This window comes from Somniosus microcephalus, chromosome 12 (genome assembly GCF_052327205.1).
Source record: "Somniosus microcephalus isolate GS21.2 chromosome 12, FLI_Smic_1.0, whole genome shotgun sequence".
NCBI classification, from domain to species: domain Eukaryota; kingdom Metazoa; phylum Chordata; class Chondrichthyes; order Squaliformes; family Somniosidae; genus Somniosus; species Somniosus microcephalus.
Window position 1 is genome coordinate 130,069,256 of NC_140998.1, and position 22,327 is coordinate 130,091,582.

At 45.5% G+C, this 22,327-nt stretch overlaps 1 protein-coding gene across 6 annotated transcripts in view; it reads right to left on the reverse strand.

The window, feature by feature from the left end:
- The window catches only part of fntb (farnesyltransferase, CAAX box, subunit beta), a 120,461-nt gene that overhangs the window by 42,901 nt on the left and 55,233 nt on the right, over positions 1–22,327 (reverse strand). For all 6 annotated transcript variants that reach the window (XM_086003558.1, XM_086003559.1, XM_086003561.1 and 3 more), the window contains 2 exons: positions 15,063–15,209; positions 2,261–2,344 (listed from right to left, as the gene is read on the reverse strand). In XM_086003558.1, coding sequence (XP_085859684.1) covers positions 2,261–2,344; positions 15,063–15,209 — 231 coding nt within the window. The remainder of the gene's footprint in view (positions 1–2,260; positions 2,345–15,062; positions 15,210–22,327) is intronic.

Sequence of the window (22,327 nt, forward strand, 5' to 3'; positions counted from 1 at the left end):
CCCCACCATCACAGATGTCAGTCTTCAGCCAATTCGATTCACTCCACGTGATATCAAGAAACGGCTAAACGCACTGGAAACAGCAAAGGCTATGGGCGCTGACTAGTTCAAAAGCACAAATTGTTAGCTGTAGTGCTGAATATTTGTGCTTTAGAACTAGTATTCAATCTGGCCAAGTACTGCCCCATCAGCCTACTCTCAATCATCAACAAAGTGATGGAAAGTGTCGTCGAAAGTGCGATCAAGTGGCACTTGCTCACCAATAACCTGCTCACTGATGCTCAGTTTAGGTTCCACCAGGACCACTCGGTTTCAGACCCTATTACAGCCTTGGTCCAAATATGGACAAAAGAGCTGAATTCCAGAAGTGAGGTGAGAGTGACTGCCCTTGACATCAAGGCAGCATTTGACTGAGTGTGGCACCAAGAAGCCCTAGTAAAACTGAAGACAATGGGAATCAAGGGGAATACTCTCCAGTGGCTGGAGGCATACTTAGCACAAAGGAAGATGGTTCTGGTTGTTGAGGCCAATCATCTCAGCCCTAGGACATCGCTGCAGGAGTTCCTCAGGGTAGTGTCCTAGGCCCAACCATCTTCAGCTGCTTCATCAATGACCTTCCCTCCATCATAAGGTCAGAAGTGCGGATGTTCACTAATGATTGCAGTGTTCAGTTCCATTCACAATTCCTCAGATAATGAAGCAGTCCATGCCCGCATGCAACAAGAGCTGGACAACATCCAGGCTGGGGCTGATAAGTGGCAAGTAACATTCGTGCCACACAAATGCCAGGCAATCACCATCTCTAACAAATGAGGGAGTCTAACCACCTCCCCATGGCGTTCAATGGCATTACAATCGTCGAATCCCCCACTATCAACATCTTGGGAGTCACCATTGACCAGAAACTTAACTGGACCAGCCACATAAATACTGTGGCTACAAGAGTAGGTCACAATCCCCAAAGCCTTTCCATCTACAAGGCACAAGTGTGATGGAATACATTCCACTTGCCTGGATGAGTGCAGCTCCAACAACACTCAGGAGACTCGACACCATCCAGGACAAAGCAGATCGCTTGATCAGCACCCCATCCACCACATTAAACATTCACTCCCTCCACCACCGGCATACTGTGGCTGCAGTGTGTACCATCTACAAGATGCACTGCAGCAACTTGCCAAGGCTTCTTCGGCAGCACCTCCAAAAACCGCGACCTCTACCACCTAGAAGGACAAGGGCAGCAGGTGGATGGAAACACTACCACCTCCAAGTTCCTCTCCAGTCACACACCACCCGGACTTGGAAATATATCGCCGTTCCTCTATCGTCGCTGGGTCAAAATCCCGGAATTCCTTACCTAACAGCACTGTGGGAGTACCTTCACCACTCGGACTGCAACGGTTTAAGAAGGTGGCTCACCATCACCTTCTCAAGGGCAATTAGGGATGGGCAATAAATGCTGGCCTTGCCAGCGACGCCCACATTCCATGAATGAATAAATTAAAAAATAAAACACTGGCCTAGAAATTCGTTTCAGGCGGTGGCGAAAAGTGGGCGGTATTGGATCGGCCGCCCGTTATACGCAGCGCCTAATATTCAGTTGCATTGACTGCAAAAGAACTGAATAATCAGGCACTGGGTATAACAGGCGGCCGATCAGGTAGCGCCCGCTTTTCGCCACCGCCCGAGACAAATTTCTAGCCCAAAGGCTTTATAAAACAAGTCACAGCAGATTGCAGATTAGCCAAGTCTTTTGCTGAAAGATAAAAACAACCAAAATGGAGACCATGTACACTAAGGTAGAGGGTATGTGAGGTATTCCACTCACTGTATATTTAAAACATGGGATTCCCAAAGTGTTTATGAGAACGACCATGGCAGTTTTCTTTCACCTGGCAGCAAATTATTCTTCTAAATTCCCTTATTTGTCTCTATTTTAACTGAAATGATGCATTGCAAAGAAATAGAATAGAAGAGTCTTATGTGATCCATGAAGGAAATGACCCAAACATTTAAAAAACAAATTCAGAATTAGATCATGCTCAAAAATTGGGACAAAGGAACAAATATCATGCATACTGTTTTGCCCATTTTACTTAAAATGATAAATATACTATTTCACAGTGAATACATTAGGCACAGTTTGAAAGCAATCACTGCTCTGTCCAAATGTCTATCACCTGGTCAAATTATTTTAAGCAATGCTTAAACACAGTGCTTACTGCCTTCCAATAAGGAGCCAGTCATAATCAAAACTCACCTGACATCAACTTCTCCGCTCACATGCATAGTGAAGGAACCATTAAGCTGTTTCACAGAGTATAGAAATTCTAGAAGCTTTTCCCTGTAACGAGAACAAAGAAATACCACTCAGACCTGGTTCAGCTTTCATTAAATCTATGATATTTTCAGTTTAGGTTATCAATTGCTTCAAATGGTCAGGCAACGTGTTTAGGATTTTGATCCTGATCAAAGTTTACATTTGAAGTGATGGTGTCCTTATTCTGAAAGCGAGATGCAACGATCAAAGTGAGAACATATCAAAACCTCACTGCAAAATAGTCCAGGCTCAAATCACTTACAGACTGTTGTATGGTGTACAGCAGAGTAAGACCTAGCATTTGTATTCAGCTACAGGTAGTAATTAGAGGTCATAGTACCTGAAGTTTAACATTAAAAAAAAAATGGGATGGATTCATTTCTCTTACTGTTTCTTACAAAAGATGGTGAATTGGAAATCAGTGTCTGCATGGCTTTGTGGTACTGGGATATTTAAGTAATAAAACAGCTGGTTGAGAAAGAGAATATTACATTCAGAAAGGTTTGATCCTTCTTACGGCCCAGTCCCTTCAATACCACACACCAAAAACGTAAGCAAAGATCATGTTCACAAGCTTCTTCCACTGTCCCCCCTCTCACCACTTATAGGAGTTGTTTGATAGCGACTTAGGCAGATCTGGTTATGGGAAGGGGGAGAGAAAGAGGGGGAGGAAGGCTGGTGAATCACTTCTCACGCAGAACAGAGGTTAGGAACTCAACACAAACTTTTATCCCATCAATCCATGGCATACAATAATTCACTGAGTTTGACAGATCCTCGTTTGTTAGTCATGATCATGTGAAAAGAGTCATCAGTGGGAATGTTCATCAGTCAAACTATAAATGATAACTTCTAAAAGTTCTACCACTAAATACATTTGCCATCACATGGACATTAAGCATGCAGAGTGCAAACAGAAAGGGTGAAGCATAAGCTCCACATAAAGTCTCAAGGCAATAAACTACAGCAGTTTCCCCGCCCCCCCCCGAATTGCCCTGAGTTTCTGCTTCTCCCTGGTGTATGGGGTGAATTGGGGGGTCATGTCATGGTTGCATGGGGCAAACTCAATGGACCAGCTGGTCTTTTTCATTTGTTCATGTAATGTATATTCCATATTCCTGGTGAGTGCTAAGTAACCTCAAGGACTGGTCTAACATGTCCATGAACCATACATTTAACTCTTTTATTCGCTTATGAGATCTGGGCATCGCTGGCAAGGCCAGCATTTATTGCCCACCCCTAGTTGCCCTTGAGAAGGTGGTGGTGCGCCACCTTCTTGAACCGCTGCAGTCTGTGTGGTGAAGGTACTCCCACAGTGCTGTTAGGGAGTTCCAGGATTTTGACCCAGCGACGATGAAGGATCGCCGATATACTTCTAAGTCAGGATAGTGTGTGACTTGGAGGGGAACATGAAGGTGGTGGTGTTCCCATGCACCTGCTGCCCTTGTCCTTCTAGGTGGAAGAGGTTGCTGGTTTGGGAGGTGCTGCCGAAGAAGCCTTGGTGAGTTGCTGCAGTGCATCTTGTAGATGGTACACACTGCAGCCATGGTATGCCAGTGGTGGAGGGAGTGAATGTTTAAGGTGGTGGATGGGATGCCAATCAAGCGGGCTGCTTTGTCCTGGATAGTGTCGAGCTTCTTGAGTGTTGTTGGAGCTGCACTCATCCAGGCAAGTGGAGAGTATTCCATCACACTCCTTACTTGTGCCTTGTAGATAGTGGAAAGGCTTTGGGGAGTCAGGAGGTGAGAGACTCGCCGCAGAATACCTAGCCTCTGAGCTGCTCTTGTTGCCACAGTATTTAAGTGGCTGGTCCAGTTAAGTTTCTGGTCAATGGTGACTCCCAGGATGTTGATGGTGGGGGATTCGGCGATGGTAATGCCGTTGAAGGTCATGGGGAGGTGGCTAGACTCTTGCTTGTTGGAGATAGTCATTGCCTGGCATGTCTGTGGCGCGAATGTTACCTGCCACTTATCAGCCCAAGCCTGAATGTCATCCAGGTCTTGTTGAATGCGGGCATGGACTGCTTCATTATCTGAGGAGTTGTGAATGGCGCTGAACACTGTGCCGTCATCAGCGAACATCCCCATTTCTCACCTTATGTTGGAGGGAAGGTCATTGAAGGAGCTGAAGATGGTTGGGCCTAGGACACTGCCCTGAGGAACTCCTGTAGCAATGTCCTGGGGCTGTGATGATTGACCTTCAACCACCACAACCATCTTCCTTTGTGCTAGGTATGACTACAGTCAGTGGAGAGTTTCCCCCCCGATTCCCATTGACTTCAGTTTGACTAGGGCCCCTTGATGCCAGACTCGGTCAAATGCTGCCTTGATGTCAAGGGCAGTCATTCTCACCTCACCTCTGGAATTCTGCTCCTTTGTCCATGTTTGGACCAAGGCTGTAATGAGGTCTGGAGTCGAGTGGTCTTGGCGGAACACAAACTGGGCATCAGTGAGCAGGTTATTGGTGAGTAAGTGCCGCTTGATAGCACTGTCGATGACACCTTCCATCACTTTGCTGATGATTGAGAGTAGACTGATTTGGGGGGGGGGGGGGGGGGGGGGGGTAATTGGCCTGGTTGGATTTGTCCTGCTTTTTGTGGACAGGACATACCTGGGCAGTTTTTCACATTGTCGGATAGATGCCAGTGTTGTAGCTGTACTGGAACAACTTGGCTAGAGGCGCGGCTAGTTCTGGAGCACAAGTCTTCAGCAGGATAGCCGGGATGTTGTCAGGGCCATAGCCTTTGCTGTATCCAGTACACTCAGCCGTTTCTTGATATCACGTGGAGTGAATCGAATTGGCTGAAGACTGGCTTCTGTGATGGTGGGGACCTCGGGAGTAGGCCGATATGGATCATCCACTCGGCACTTCTGGTTGCAAACGCTGAGACAAAGCTAGGAGTCCTGTTGCAAGTGGAAGTGAATCAATATTTGTGGCTCAATAAAAAACATTTTGGAACTTCAGATTGTCCATGCCTACGTAATTATATTGTAAAGTATTCCCTGCATCAAAATGTTATATATATATAAAAAAAAAAAAATATATATATATATTATATATTATATAATATAAAAATCCTCCCACCGCCCCCTCAAATCATCAGATGTATCTAGGCATAATATGGATGGGTAAAAGAAGTAGACACCCATTGTAATGATGAACAGTGCCGAGTAGTTTGGAGGAAAGAATGAGCTGCATTATGACCATACAGCTTCATTCAGTGCCAGCTCATCTACCATTTTTAATACAAAAGACAATTAGCGACAAAAATACCAAAGAAGAAATGAACACATCAAACATATAAAAAGGCTTTGTTAACCCATACAGCTAACATTTAAAATAAAAACAGAAAATGCTGGAAATACTCAGCAGGTCAGGCAGCATCTGTGGAGAGAGAAACAGAGTTAACATTTCAGAATGGGAAAAAGTTAGAGATGTACCAGGTTTTAAGCAAGTACAGTGGCAGGAAAAGGTGGGGAGGAAACAAAAGGGAAGGTCTGTGATAGAGTGGAAGGCAGGAGAGATAAAATGACAAGAGGGATGATGATGCAAGGCAAAAGATGATAATGGGACAAGTAAAGAAACAAAAGATGGGTCTACAAAAGGAGGTGTAAATGGGAATAGCTGAATCATCACCAACAGCTGCCGTCCAAAAAAAATGATGATCTGAAATTGTTGAACTCAATGTTGAGTCCAGAAGGGTGTAAAGTACCTAATCGATAGATGAGGTGCTGTTCCTCGAGCTTACATTGGAACAGTGTAGGAGGACGAGGACAGAGGGGTCAGAGTGGGAGTGGGGCGGAAAATTTAAATGACAGGCGGACGGAAGCTCAGGGTCACACTTGCGGACTGAACGGAGGTGTTCTGCAACGTGGTCACCCAATCTGCATTTGGTCTCTCCAATGTAAAGGAGACCGCATCATGAGCACTGAATACAGAATACTAAATTGAAAGAAGTACAAGTAAATTGCTGTTTCACCTGGATGGAGTGTTTGGAGCCCTGGACGGTGGGAAGGGAGGAGGTAAAAAAAAGTTTCTTTTGATTTATCTGTTTGTGTATTTGAAATTAAAAAGGAATACAAATCTGTTCTTTGCCATTTCACATTATAATATGCGAGTTTTACATTTTTATTGACCACGAAAACTGGTTTTGTAGCTAAACAATGGAGTAGAATCTCTAAATATTAACAAAGCACATTCATTGATACAGACATATATACATTATCATTTTACGGTTACATTTGACCTTGTTTTGTTCCCAGTGATTTTTTTCACTGGAAAGACTCAGTTACAAGTCACAAAGTTAAACAAAAGGGACTTTGTCCCATGAAGCTCTACAATGCATTAGTCATATCAGCAGGATAGTAAATCAGGATCATTGTCAGCTTTTTAAATTTAGATTTACGTACTCTGCAGCTGATTGAAAAATTCTTTTTCTGGTCCACTTAATTATAGTACAGTACTTGGCCTCTTAATGTCTGGTAAGATATTTTCGACAGCTGATGGCAAGTTTTAATTTTGCAACAGCAACAATTTTAGAAATAAAAAGTGGTATCTAAATAAACTGTTTTGCTATAAGTAGTGAAATAAATGGAGTATTTTCGTTCCACGGTTTACTCGTTTCCCCCTTTTTACTAGTTATTAATTTAAAATGGGTTCCTTTAATAAATACCATCCTCAAAAAAGATGCTTTGTATTCATTCAAAATAACTGGTGTATTTGACTCAATAGCAACTTGTATTTATATACCACTATGTAAAACAACTTGCCAAGGTGCTTCACAAACAGGTGTCAAGAAGGAGATGATGAGCCAGGAAGGGACAGATTAGAAGTGACAAAGCTTGATTGAAAAAAATGAGCCTCAAGAAGGCTTTTAAAAGTGGAGAGTGGGGCGGAAGGAGCTCAAGAGAGTAGGAGTGAGGCAACAGAAAGTTCTTCCACTGATAATGGGGCAAAGTGAGTAGATGATGCACTAGAGGCTAGAGTCATAGGAACAGTACATTCGGTGGGGGGAGGGGTGGTGAGAAAGGTGCTTCTAACAAGAACAACTTGCATTTCTATAGCACCTTTAACATAGAAAAACATCCCAAGGTGCTTCACAGGAGCGTTATCAGACAAAAATTGGCACCAAGGCAAAGGAGGAGTGTTCTGTCTCAAGGGGTTTTATACCCTTACCTATATAACAATTAAGAAGGACTCCGGGGTGGAGAGTTTAGATAACGGCCATTTTATTTACAATGTGCTTCTTCACTCAATGCACTACATTTCCCATAGTGCATTGCAAATCACCACTACAGTATCCCATGTGGGACAATTCTAATACACATTCAAAATACACAACATATTTCCTCCCCCTTAAAATAGAATGTCCACAAAACAGAATAACTGAAAATGACTATAACTTTGGAAGAGAGGGTAGACTGCCTCTACATTCCGCTAACCCTGGGGATTATTCTGCCCCATGCACACAGGTTAGCACTAACTGTAACTAAGGCGCTCTGGAGGCTGCCTTTCTCTTTGGGGGTAACGCCTCGTCTCAGGAGCAGGCTCTGGCTGGCTCTCCCGTGACCCTGCGGGCGTGGCTTCCTCCCTCGATGGCACAAGAGTGGATGATGCCACCGTCTCAGGGTCGGACGACCAGTCCCTGCTGGGGCCCCCAGCAGGTCCTTGATCCTCTGTTTCTTGGGTTACCTGTGGCGACTGTCTTGGCAGTAACTGGTCTACATGCCGTCTCCACGTTCGGTCATCTTCGGTGCAGACTCGGTATGAAACGGGGCCCGTCTTTTGAATGACCGTAGCCGGGACCCACCGCTCCGGGGTGGTGTAGTTACGCGCGAGGACTTTGCCCCCCACCACAAAGTGTCGTTCTTTGGACCTCTGAGCTCGTCTGCTGACTTGATCCTGCTGATTGGCGTGCACCACTGCTTCTGTGGACGTTGGCCTCAGCAGGTCAAGGCGTGTCCGTAGCTGCCTTCCCATGAGTAGGTAAGCAGGAGATGCTCCAGTCGTAGCATGAGGCGTGTTTCGGTATTTCAGCAAGAAAGCATTCAGGCGCTGCTTTAGAGGAGCATCACTTCTTGCCGCTTTCAACGCGCGTTTCAGCATTCTGACAAATCTCTCCGCCAATCCATTCGTGGATGGATGATAAGGCGCGGAGAACGTGTGCTGGATTCCATTGCTCTTGAGGAACTCCTCCATCTCCTGGGATGTGAACTGTGTTCCATTGTCGGTTACGATCTGCTCCGGCAGACCAAATCGCCCGAACATCTCTCGGAGTCTCGATGGTTTTCTCCGTAGTGGTAGTGGACATTACTGCAACCTCCGGCCATTTGGAATGGGAGTCCACCGCGACCAGGAACATCGCTCCTTCCACTGGTCCCGCAAAGTCCAGATGGATCCATTGCCACGGTGTCGCCGGCCATTCCCATGGATGCAGTGGCGCTGCTCTTGGCGTATCCCTGGTTGTCTCGCATGATGGGCATGATTTCACTTCAACTTCAATTTCATGATCCAGACTGGGCCACCAGAAGTAGCTTCGTGCCAGCTCCTTCATCCGGACAATACCACAATGTCCTGAGTGCAGCTCATTGAGGACATGTTTCAGCAGCTTTGGTGGTATGATCACTCGCATGCCCCAAAGGAGGCATCCTGGCGTGACAGACAACTCCTTCCCTCTTGACAGGTAAGGTAGCTCAGGTGGTGCGTCTGACACCCGTGATCCGTCTCCTCGCATCACCCGTTCCAGCACCTTGGATAGTGTAGGGTCCACTCTGGTCTCTTTCTTGACCTGCCGGGCCGTGACAGGGGCATTGTTCACCATGTCAAAGTAGAAAATCTTCTGCGCACAGCCATCAGAAGGCACAGGCAGCGGAAGTCTTGACAATCCATCCGCATTGCCATGTGCTGCTGACCTCTGGTATTTGATGTTGTAATTGTGAGCGCTTAACATCAGCGCCCAGCGCTGCATCCTGCACGCTGCCAGGGAGGGTATTCCTGTGTGTGGACCAAAGATCGATGTCAGAGGACGATGATCCGTCAGCAAGGTGAATTTCCTTCCAAACAAGTAGTGATGGAACTTTTTGATTCCAATGATGCCGCCCAAAGCCTCTTTTTCGATCTGCGGGTATTTCACCTCCGCCTTGCTCAGGGACCTTGACGCGAATGCAATCGGCTTCTCTTTGCCTGAAGGAAAGATGTGGGACACGACCGCGCCGACGCCATAAGGCGACGCGTCACAGGCCAGCTGAATCTGCAACGACGGGTCAAAGTGCGTCAACACTCTGGGGTCAGTCAAAGTTGCTTTGGCTTTCTTGAATGCAGCTTCGCACTCCTTCGTCCACGCCCAGGCCTTGCCCTGACACAGCAACTCATGCAATGGCTTCAACAGTGATGCCAGCTGTAGAATAAACTTTCCGTAATAGTTCAGGAGACCTAAGAATGACTGCAGCTGGCCGACATTTGTAGGTGCAGGAGCGTCGGCAATGGCTTTCACTTTCGACGGTGCTGTGTGTAGGCCATCCGCGTCGATGACATGGCCTAGGAACTCCACTGATGGCTTGAAAACTTCGCATTTGTCCTTGCGAACGCGTAAGCCATATTCTTCAAGTCTTCCCAGTGTCTTAGTCAGGTTCTGCAGATACTCGTTGTCGTCCTTTCCTGTGACAAGGATATCGTCGAGATAACATTGTACCCCTGGAATGCCACTTAAGATCTGGTCCATAGCCTGCTGAAACAATGCTGGTGCTGACGTTATACCAAAGGGTAGGCGGCAGTACCTGTAGAGGCCCCTGTGGGTGGTGATGGTGAGGTACTTCTGTGAGTCCTCTTCTACATGCATCTGCAAGTAGGCTTGGCATAGATCAATCTTGCTAAACTTCTGACCGCCTGCTAGACCCGTGAAAAGATCTTCAATGATGGGGAGGGGGTACTGTTCAGCTGAGAGCACAGGATTCACTGTTACTTTGAAATCTCCACATAAGCGAACCACACCATCACTCTTCATCACTGGTACCACGGGCGTGGCCCACTCACTGTGAAACCGGCACCAGGACCCCTATCTTGACCAGACGCTCCAGGTCAGCCTCCACCTTTGGTCTGAGGGCGTAGGGAACGGAACGTCCCTGGCCTTCAGGAATCGTGGCTGGCTGTCAGGCTTCACCTTGAGTTTGACCGTAATCCCCTTCATACTCCCCAATTCTCCGTCAAAGACAGTCGCATGCTTTGTCAACACTGCCACTAGCCCCGCCTCTTCGACTGACACCGCATTCACCTTTTTCCAATCCAGATGAATTTTCTCTAACCATGGCCTGCCCATCAGGGATGGATAGTCACCCCATACCACGTAAACTGGCAGCATCACGGTTTGTCCATTAAGCTCCACCTTGACCTCAGTCTTACCCAGCATTGGGACTGTTTCCCCAGTGTAGGTCTTTAAGATGAGCTTGGCCGGCGTCAGTGATAGGCGGTTCAGTTTTTCTTTGAATAGCTTCTCTGAAATCAAGGAGACAGCAGCCCCCGTATCCAGCTCCATTTTGACCGGTATTCCCTCTAGTAGTGGAGTGACTCCATAGCCTGATGAGCCTCCATTCACCGTTAACACATGGAGATTCAGCTCCCCATCGGAGTCTGTGTCACTGTCTTCCTGTTCTTGTTACACCATGTGTAGGTTTTTCTTTTTAGAACGCCAGTTGGATGTGTTTCCTTGTTTGTTTGTGTGTGTCTCGGTGTAGGATTGTTTGCTTTGCCCTTTACACACACATTCAATGAGTCCTTTCTTTTCACATTTCCGACAGGTCAGGTCTTTATACCAGCAGTCAGATGGCTGATGACCTGACCTTCCACATCTGTAACACTCTCTGGCGCCCCTTGCATGCTTATCCGGTGTAGCTGCTACCCTGTGCACTCTTGTTGCAGCCGCCAACAGCTGTGCATCTTTAGCTGCTAACTCCATAGACACAACGAGCTCCACTGCTGATTTAAGCGTCAGTTTGTCAGTCGTGAGCAAGCGCTTCTGTGTTGCTTCACATCTTAATCCACACACAAACCTATCACGGACAGTGTCATTTAGAGTTTCACCAAACTCACAATGCTCAGTTAGCTTCTTTAGCACTGCAACATATTCGGCTATGGACTCACCCTCCCCTTGGTTTCGTTTGTGAAACCTGAACCTCTCGGCAATCAGCAGCGGCTTGGGTGCGAAATGTGTTTCCAAAACTTCCACAATCTGATCATATGTCTTAGCGCCGGGCTTATCCGGGTGCATCAAACTCCGTAACAAGCCAAATGTTTTTGCTCCGATCACACTGAGGAACGTCGCCACTTTCACGTCATCTTCAATGCCATTTGCAGTCACGAAAAATCCGAAATGCTCTGTATAAGCACTCCATTGCTCCGCCGTTTCATCAAATGGTCCAAACGCTCCGATTTTGTTATTTTTTTTTTTAAACTTCACAGTCCTTTTCCTCCACTTCGTTTCACTGTATCGTTACTCTCCCCCTTCTTATTTGTGTAACACACGAACCGCCACCTTTACGAGGCAATTGCATCAGCACTAAACTGCAGGCGCGCCATTAAGAAAAGACAGGAACTTTTTACTTTAAACATCGCCGATTCCAGTGCAAAGTGATGCGCAAGTCCGTCGTCCTCGTCGCCAGTTTTGTTGTGTCTCAAGGGGTTTTATACCCTTACCTATATAACAATTAAGGTTAACGGCCATTTTATTTACAATGTGCTTCTTCACTCAATGCACATTTCCCATAGTGCATTGCAAATCACCACTACAGTATCCCATGTGGGACAATTCTAATACACATTCAAAATACACAACAAGGAGATATTAGAAGGGGTGACTAATAACTTGGTGAAAGAGGTAGGTGTTAAGGAGGATCTTAAAAGGAGAGGGGTGGAGAGGCAGAGAGATTTTGGGAGGAAAGTCCAGAACTTAAAGCCTCGATGTCTTAAGGCACAGCTAATGGTGGGGCGAAATAAGTGGGGGATGCACAAGAGGCAAGAGTTGGAGAAACAGAGAGTTCTCAAAGGGTTCTGGACTGGAGTAGATTACAAAGAAAGGGATGGACTAGGCCATGAAGAGATCTGAATGTGAGGATGAGAATTTAAAATTGTAGGAGATTGCAGATAGGGTGGAATGAGAACATGGAAGGGTTTATAGATGAGGATGATGATTTTAAATGTAATGCATTGCGGGTTGAGGAGCTATGTATTATTTGCATATTATCACAAGAATCCACGTTATGATAAAATTTTAATTGCAAAGTGTGTTGCATTGATGGCTCACCACAACACTTTGCATTGGTACCAGTCTTTTAAATCTGGCAGACAGTTAGCTTGTCACTTTGTTTGACTGGTTTTCAGTAAGCATATTTGCCTTGCAAATCTCATCAGGACTGTCTACTGAGAATCACCAAGAGAACAGGTTTTAAATTAAGGAGGGAGCTTAGACATATATGTTTCAAAACTTCCCATTTTTAGTTACTTTAGTTCCATTGTCATCAAGCCGTAGTACATTTAGGCCCGAACTTTGCAGTCAGCGGCGAAGGAATGCCGCTCACCTCACTGACAGTTGCCCACAATGTTTTTGCGAGCTTTTGAATGGAGACTTGCTCTAATCAGGTGTCTGATCCAGCACGGCACTCTCTACAGTGGATCTGTGGCACCTGTGAGCAGGACAAGAAACAGCGGGCTCTTCAACCAATCAGATTGAAGAATCCTCACTGAGACATGCAGAGTCTAAACCAGGAAGTATAAAGATTTAAATCATGTACAGAAAGCAAAAGAAAGATTGGAAAAGATAGATGGGATTAAGAGAGATAAGAGACAAAAAAAATCTCCAACACTAATTAATTTCTGAAGGGATGAGACTCCACAGTTGTAAAAAAAAAAAAAAAATTTGGGGGGCCATGGAGGTTGTTTGGCAGCAATCATCACTTATCATGCTGTTAAAATTTCACTTACTCCTGAATGCACCAGCTGCAACTTTCTCTCGTGTGGTTCTGTTATAGCGCAGCCTGTGAAGGAGCAGGGTAACACAGACCACAACCTCCGGATTTCCGCGCTTAACTGCGTATTTGCATACTCCGGAAGATGCTGTCCAATTTACTCCATAATAATGGTGAACGTTGACAGCCTCACCGTTATTATTGACGCAAATTCCAGGCCAAGGACTCTATGAATAGCCAACTTCACAAAAAAACATTGCATCAAAGACATCAGACCAAGATACAAGTCTAACAGTTCAGGCAATGACTAGAATTAAGAAATCAAGTGGTGAAGTTTTTGCAATCTAGTGAAATCTGATGTGTTTTCCCTGGTTTATGCTAATTTTATTAATAAACCTGATTTCTAGTTTGCAGCCTGGGATACATGATTCGTCAGGATGTTAGCTGCACATTAGTTGAACAGACTGATAGTGTGTTTATTAGCAGGATAATGGCGCTTATTGTTCATCGAATATTAATAACTGTGCGCCAAGTCACATTCTGATTCACAGGGAACAAGGAATTGCTCATGGGAGTAATATTTTGTTCCTGACACAAGAGAAGTATCTAAAGAACGCCCAAATCTTGATGATCTGTTTGAAAGAAAATCAAATCTAAATGTCAGCATCAGCAGTCATCATTCCACTAAAAACAAGCCTAAGTACAGGAAACTTTCTGTTATCCGGCACCGACGGGACCGAGCTGGTGCCATTAGATCAAAACTGCCGTAGAAACCAGCGCTAATGTTTAAAACATACGGAGCTCAGAGCTCCGTGTGAAGCAACAAACCCTGTTGCTTAGGAACAGCTTCAAAACAGTCGGCGCAGCTTGCAAGCGTCTAGCTGAAGCTGTTGCTTAGCTACAGAGACGCTTGCAGAGCCAGGACTGGAGAAAAGAAGCAACGAAAAGAAAAAACATTATCTGAACCGACTCCTGAATTTTGCCGGTAGATAGAGCTTTCTGGACATTTAACCTCCGGATAAACAAATGTTTCCTGTATCACATTCAGTAATCTCACAAATTCGGTTTTTAGTAATGCAAGATTTAGTTCCTCTAGCCACACACAGGATAAGCTGTTGAACAATAAGTTGACTCTGATCAGGCAAGAAGTTAAGTAATATGACCTGGAATTTAAGAATTATAGAGTGCTGCATAACCATTGCGGAGGCACTTTACTTTGAAGGATAGAAAAGAGACTTTGAAGTAGGATTTGTCCTCCCAGTACAAAATAACTCTTGGGGAAAAACATGTAGAATGGGTTCTCCTGAAGAGGAGACCGAAATTCTCCAATTTATCTTGTGCAAAAGTAGCTACATGAAAACCTATCATCCCAGTGGGTTCATCTCTAACCTGCTGCCATAGACCCAGGGAGTGATTGACACTATTTCCTGCTCCTGGCTGCTGATCCAGTCACTTGAATCCAAGCTGTCAAACTTGGGTCTGAATGTTGGGGTTACCATCCAAGATTGGGAAATATGCAAATTTCTGTTTAGGATTATGGTAGCGAGTCAGAGTGTGAATATGACATCAGAGTAAGTTTTTCAGATGAGGCACACTTGGCTGGTCTCCACAAGGCTGTTTTTATACTAGTTAAATTGAAGAATGCTTATATTTTGGATACAAGTGTCCTGCTTTCTCTTGGTACACAACCACACACTGCACAAAGCTTACATTCAAAGCTTTTAGATTGCGTTTCAGAACTATGTTCCAGTTAGGACATTTTTGTACTATCCTTTAATAATGCTCACCTGTTAATAACACTATATGCCTCTTCTGTGCCGATAATACAGAGTGCATTCACTGCTGCATATGTTGGAGCAAGATGTGGCTCTTGGCCTGGTCCACCACCAAATCCACCATTTGGACTTTGACATCGTGTCAGGAATTGACAAATGCTATTTAGAAAAGGTGGGAAAATGTAATTGTGAATGGATAGACAATCAAAAAATGGAGTCATTATCAAGTCTTCAATTTGCTGCAGAATATGTGATTTTTAACACTTCTATACAGAGCCCATTAGTGACTGATCAACAGGAACAACCATTTCAGTTAAAAGAAGTGTGTGTGTGTATTATACACATTATACAAAATGTCTTTGCATTGGCTGCCCTCCATGGCCTAGTGTTTTCTCTGTGGACGCAACACGGAAGTCAGACCCAAAAATGCACCCAATGTCGCACCCATTTTGCAGTTGTCAAGTTACACCCAAGTAGGGTTGCAAAGGGGTGGAAAGTTTCCGGTAAATTTCCGGAAATTTTCCACGGGAAGTTTAGCTTGGGAATTTTGCCCAAAAAAGCACATGCTAGCATAATATTGTTTTTTTTGTATTTCTTTCTTTTTTTTCCCCCCCACAGGTCCTCTCTTAAAATTACTAACAGAGATGGAATCTTAATTATTAAGGAATTTCTTAATCAATATAGGTTTATCTTACTTGGCTTGTTTTAATAATTACAAGTTTTGTGTGTGACTGTGAACAAATGTGTCCTGATTGGTTGGATGAGTGGATGAGCGATTAGCTCCCTCTATTTGTAATATTTGCATATCGAATTGTGATTGGCCTGCAGGCATCTGTAAGACTGCTATAGTTTTTTTAAGATCCAGGTTAGGGGTCCTGAGGGAAGTCATTTTGTTTTCTGCTGATGTTGTGATGATGCAGTAAGTAAATCAGACTTTATACCAAATAAACCAGTTACTTGTTGAACTCTTGTCCTTCAATTTAAAATATACAAAATAATACACTATTGGTGATGTAGTGTCGTGTGTGTACAGGTCATGCTTCCATCACATGGAGCATCAGCAAAAATGTACTCACCCTGTTGCAATCGTGCTGATCGACCGCAGTTCGACACAGAGATGAATGCCCTTTATTTCTCTGCATAGAACAATGCTACGTTTACCGTCGGATGTGTGGAAGCATTTTACCCCAGGCATTAAAGATGTAAAGACTGTGTACATGTGCAAACACTGTAGAAAGCCATATGTAAAGAATGCCACAAAGATGCAGCAGCATTTATCCAACGATCTTGGATCACAAAAGGTCTTTGCAGTAGTTACTGACAATGCTGCGAATATGAAGGCTGCTTGGGCTCAAGTGGAGGAGGCCCACCCTCATATTACGTCTATTGGGTGCGCAGCTCATGGGCTTAACCTGCTCCTCAAGGACATCATGGGTTTGAGAACCATGGAAGCACTGTACAAGAGAGCCAAGCAAGTTGTTAAGTATGTCAGGGGAAAACAGGTAGTTGCAGCAACCTACAACTCCAAGCAAATGACAAAGAACAAGAACACCACACTGAAGCTGCCCAACAACACTAGATGGGGTGGTGTTGTCATAATGTACAACAGCCTTCTGGAGGGTAAGGAGTCGCTGCAAGAAATGGCAATATCCCAGTCTGGGGATATGGAAACCACCATCAAGAAAATACTGCTGGATGATGTGTTTTGGGAGAGAGTGGTTAGCAGCCTTAAACTACACTCACCAGTAGCATCTGCAATTGCTCAGATTGAAGGAGATGACGCTGTCTTGTCAGATGTTCTCAGGCTTTTTACTGATTTAAAAGAACAAATCAGCATTGCCCTACCCACATCCCTGCTGCTCAAAGCAGGAGGAGAAGGCAATTGTTCAATTCATACAGACGCGTCAAGAATTTTGTGTCAAGCCGATTCATGCTGCAGCATACGTGCTGGACCCAAAGCATGTTGGGAGACCAATACTTTCTGGAGAACAGATCAACAGCGCTTACAGTGTGATTTCTACCCTCTCACACCATCTCAATCTGGATGTGGGCAAAGTTCTGGGAAGTCTGGCAAAGTTCTCTACCAAGCAAGGTCTTTGGAATGGGGATGGGATATGGGAATCATGCAAGCATATCAGTGCACATACCTGGTGGAAGGGACTTTGTGCATCTGAGGCCCTGTCACCTATTGCATCGGTGATACTCCAAATCCCACCTTCATCAGCGGCCTCTGAACGAAACTGGTCACTTTTTGGGAATACGCATACAAAGGTGCGCAACAGGCTGACTAATAAGAGAGTGGAGAAACTGGTGGCTATCCGGGCGAACCTACAACTTATTGAGCCAGATACAGAAGTGTCCACCACACAGCTAGATACTGACACAGAGGAGGAAATGGACACGTCAGAGCCAGAGTCAGAGAATCAGGAGGAGCAATGAGGAGTAGAAGACTCAGAAGACTCATGAGTAGAAGACTCAAAGGGACAAAATAAGGACAAATTACAGGCTAAATAAGCTGACGCTCTTTTTATTTTATTTTAGATGGGTCTTTTTTGTGGGGGGTTCAATGAAGTTCAAAATTATAACCTAAATAAAGTTTTGAAAGCCTGTTTTTATTTGTATGGAACAGTATGTCTATTTTGACGACAAAGATAATATAAGGGTCAGAGACAAAAACCATCAGTGTGCAAAAAAACTCAAAATTCCCATAAATTCCCCAAAATTCCCATGGAAAGTTTCCTCTTTTAAAAATTCCCAGAATTTTGCAACCCTACACCCAAGTATCCTGCAATCTCATTATGATACACCCGAACTTAAAATGGGGCACAAATCAGTAGAAACAATCTGAGTCTAAGGAAAGCGTCAAACACACACCATACATTTCTTCAAGTATGAAAATGTAAGTTTCAACTCATTTTATTGTGGCATTTTCAGGCTTTATAAAAAGAGATAATTGATATGTACTCGAATTGGAAGGAAGTGACTAATGGTGTCCAAGGATCTGTGCTGGGGCTTTAACTATTCACTATATTTATTAATGACTTAGATAATGCAATAACCATATATCAAAGTTTTCCCATGACACACAGATTGGTGGCATGTAGACAGATCAATAAAATGTAGTCAGGTACAAAAAATAATCAAAAAGGCTAATGGAATGTTAGGCCTTTATAACTAGAGGATGAGAATATAATGGAAAGGAGGTTTTGCTACAGCTATACAAAGCCCTGGTTAGACTCCATCTGGAGTACTGTGCACAGTTCTAGGCACCTAGGCCTAGAAATTCAGTATAGCCACGTTCGGGGCGCTACAGTCGGGCGGCCGCTAAAGTTTGCGCCCGGCGCAAGTTCGCGCCACCTTCGCCGATATTCAGTCGCATCGCCCCAAGAGGCTGCTGCTGCGCTAAAACAGGCGATGCACGACTATCATTAGGCGCTAAGCCGGCGGTCCGGGGCGATACCCCCGAGGGCAGGCGCAGCGCAGGTGCGGCGAGTTGCTGATTGACGGCAGACACTCTGGCGCCGGTCAGCTCTTAAAGGGGGAGGGTGGACTTGTCTGGCTGCCATGCCCTGCGCACTGCAGCCCTGAAGCAAGGCCTGACCAATGCTGGTTCATCAGTTCTACGCCCTGGACCATGGGGAAGCCCGCTATTCTTCCAAATCCCATTGTACGCTCTTGCTGCTTGTCCAGGGTCATGGGGAAGGAGATGTACTGACGTCTCCTTCTGAAAAGGGCATTGTTCACCTGTCGGATGCAGCAATGTACCGCGAACTTCTACCGCTGCACTATAGAGAGCATCCTGACAAACTATCATGGTATGGTACGGCAGCTGTAGCTCCCATGACCGGAAAGCCCTGCAGCGGGTAGTCAAAACTGCCCAACGCATTACCGGCACCCGGCTACCGACCATAGAACATATCTATCAGAAACGCTGCCTACGGAGGGCACGGTCCATCATCAAAGACCCTACCCACCCCAGCCAGTCTGTTCGCCCTCCTACCATCTGGAAGACGCTACAGATGCATTCGCACCCGTACGACCAGATTTCGGAACAGCTTCTTTCCCAGGGCTGTCATCCTACTGAACTCCACAAATAAACACTAAAGCCTGCACATCTGCCGATGCACTTTATTATGGTCATATTTATGCTAATATATATGTACAAATGTATGTTGAAATGTTTAAGTGTCCTAATCCAAATTGTACACTCTCGGGAGCCGCAAGCCTACATTTCGTTGTACTGCACTTGTGCACTAACAATGACAATAAAAGTTGATTTGATTTGATTTGATGTTGGCAATGTCCCCAGTAGCGGATTGGAAGGAGCCGGTGGCATAGAAGTTGAGAGCCACCGTCACCTTCACTGCCACCGAGAGAGACGTCCTGCTCCTCAGCTGTGGCTGCAGATCTCTGCGAAGCAGGTGGCAGATCTCAGTGACCACCTCCCTTCTGAATCGCAGCCTCCGAACACACTGCTCCTCAGACATGTTCAGATATGAGAACTGCTGGCGGTATACCCTGGGTGGGTAAGGCCTCCTGTGCCGACACCTGTTGGCCCTTCTCCGTCTGGCCATGACTGGCACTCTCTCACGGCGTCTCTGATCCCTTTGAATGCAATGCAGAAAGCCAACATTTCCACCCATTGTAGCCCCCATTACAGTATATGTGGCGACTCAAGGCTATGGCACTGAAAGTGAAATCCAAGTGCAAAGCTCTGGCCTGAAGCCAGAAGTACCTGTGCGAGCGCCGAGTCAAAGCAGAAAGCTCTCTGCCTTTGTCTCTCACACAGAAGGATTGGCACAAAATGGCTGTCACTTATAATGCAGGAGGAGTCCCCTTTAAATAGCGCCCCCCGCAGCGACTGGGAACCGTTCCCCTCTACCAGTCGCTGGGGGCGCCAGGCGCAAAGAAGGGCGGCGCCACTGAAGTTCCGGTTTGGGGCGCACAAAGGGCGTTGCATGATGAAATGACGTCAGGATCTGCACGCGCGCAAAGGCTAAATCTCTGGTGAAGTTGGGGAGAGGCGCAGATCGCGCTGCGCCCGGCCGCTAGCCGCCTAGCGCCCAACATCTCCTCCGCCTAAGGCGCTACCGGCTGGCGCAAGCAACTGAATTTCTAGGCCCTTGTCTCTGGAAAGTTATATTAGCCTAGGAATGCAGCGCAGATTCACCAGAATGTTAGCAGGGTTCCAAGGGTTAGATGATGAGAGATTACATAAATTGGCCTGTATTCCTTGGAATATAGAAAGGGGTGATTTGATTGAGGTTTTCAGGATTTTGAAAGGAATTGATAGGGTAGATAGAGAGAAACTTTTACCGCTGGCGGGGGGGGGGGGGGGGTCGAGGACAAGGGGAAATAACCTTAAAATCAGAGCCAGGCCATTCAGGAGAGAAGTTAGGAAACACTTCTTCACGCAAAGGGTGGAACTCTCTCCCACAAAAAGCAGTAGATGCTAGCTCAATTCATAATTTTAAATCTGATCGATAGATTTTTGCCAGCCAAGGGTATTAAGGGATATGGAGCCAAGGCAGGTGGATGGAGTTAGGATACAGATCAGCAATGATCTCATTGAATGGCAGACAGGCTTGAGGGGCTGAAATGCTAATTCCTGTTCCTATGCAGGAATCAATGTGGAAGCGAGCCACTCAAGAGCCTACCACTTGTGACAGTTTCCACCATTCTACAGTACATGCCAGTGAAATGACTGCATGAAATTCTATACCATAGAGGTGATATAGAATTATAATATGCAAAAGTAATTGGTTTCTCCACATGAAAGCTATGTCTGTGGTACATGAACTAAACTCATTTTTAAGGTTAAAAGTTACTTGAATTATGAATTGCAGATTTTGTCAATTGGTAACCATGGAACAATTCATAAAGCATCAAGCAATTTAGACACAAAGAGCAATATTTTCCTTTACCTCAAAACCTGACGATTTTTTTTTAGTAAGATGAAATTCCTGCTCGAGAACGAGCCAAGAAAACGCTAGATCCTTCATAAAAGATCATTTCTTAAGCATAGAGACTAGCGGTAGGAGTGCAATTGTCTTAGCGTTATCTACAGATTACGTGAAAATGTGTTTGAATGGAAAACACAAGTTTGCGCACTACAAAACATAACGGGCTAAAAATTAGAGTGCGCCTAAAAGCTGCCGGTGCCACTGCGGGTTGCAGTTAACGGCCGCTGGAATTAATCGCACAGGCAGCATTGGTATTTTGGTGCTGCCTGCTATTTGACACTAGCGCAGTGCTAAATTTGTGTCAGGCTGGTTTTCGGACGCTACTCACAGCAAGAAGCCCATGGGAAAAGTGCTTCAGCACTAACACAAATGGCTCAGCAAGCCAGGGAAGGGGCACCCAGGGTCTCGCATGCAGCACTCCAGCTTTGTGTAGGGGGTCAACACTGCAAGAGAGGTCCTCTACCCACAGGGGCCAGGAGGCCCTCCAGAAAGAATGATGTGGGGCCACATTACCGAGGCCGTCACTGCCAGCACGACCTGGCTCCAGTGCCCAAAGAAGCTTCATGACCTCAGACCAGTGGTCAAGGTCAATGAATGCATCTTCAAAAGTCGTCTCCTACCAACTGCATCACCTGCCTCACACACTTTTCAATGTACACCTCCCCCACCCCCCCAATCACTCACCTACCAACAACCTGTACAAAACACAAGGCATACCCCCCATTCCTAACTTCACCTCACCCCCTTGGAGGAAACGGTGCTGGCCATTCTTGGCAAGGGCATGGCTGAGCCCTTAGGGCTGAAACGATAAAAAATGCTAGTATCCTCATACATTATCCTCCTTCTCGCATGCACCTCTTGCTTTCCCACCCTCCCCTCACAACTCTACCCTTGTGCCTTACTCATTTCACACAGCCAAGAAATGCAGCCTGCCTGGCCAGTGGTTGATGAAGAAGAGGGAGAGGAGAGTGAAGAAGACAAAGACGAAGAACCGTCACTCGATTTCACTCTCCCAGCCACCAGCTCCTCAAGGTCGACCTGCAAAGCCATTTGCAGTGTCCCCCACTGAGAGTCAGCAGCCTTCCAACAGCCATGCGGCAGCGTGACATTAGTATTATAGGCAAAGGTACACACAAGAGTGTCACTAAGAGAATGCATAAGATGCTGAGTTGATTTCCTGATGTCATATTGATGGATAAATGTATAAAGTTGGATTGGAAAGTTTGCTTTGTGGTAGCTTTTATTTCAGCATTGTGGCCAAGAGGATGCTGTGATGGTCAGTGACAGAGGGAAGGTAAGGAGTGGGACTAATGT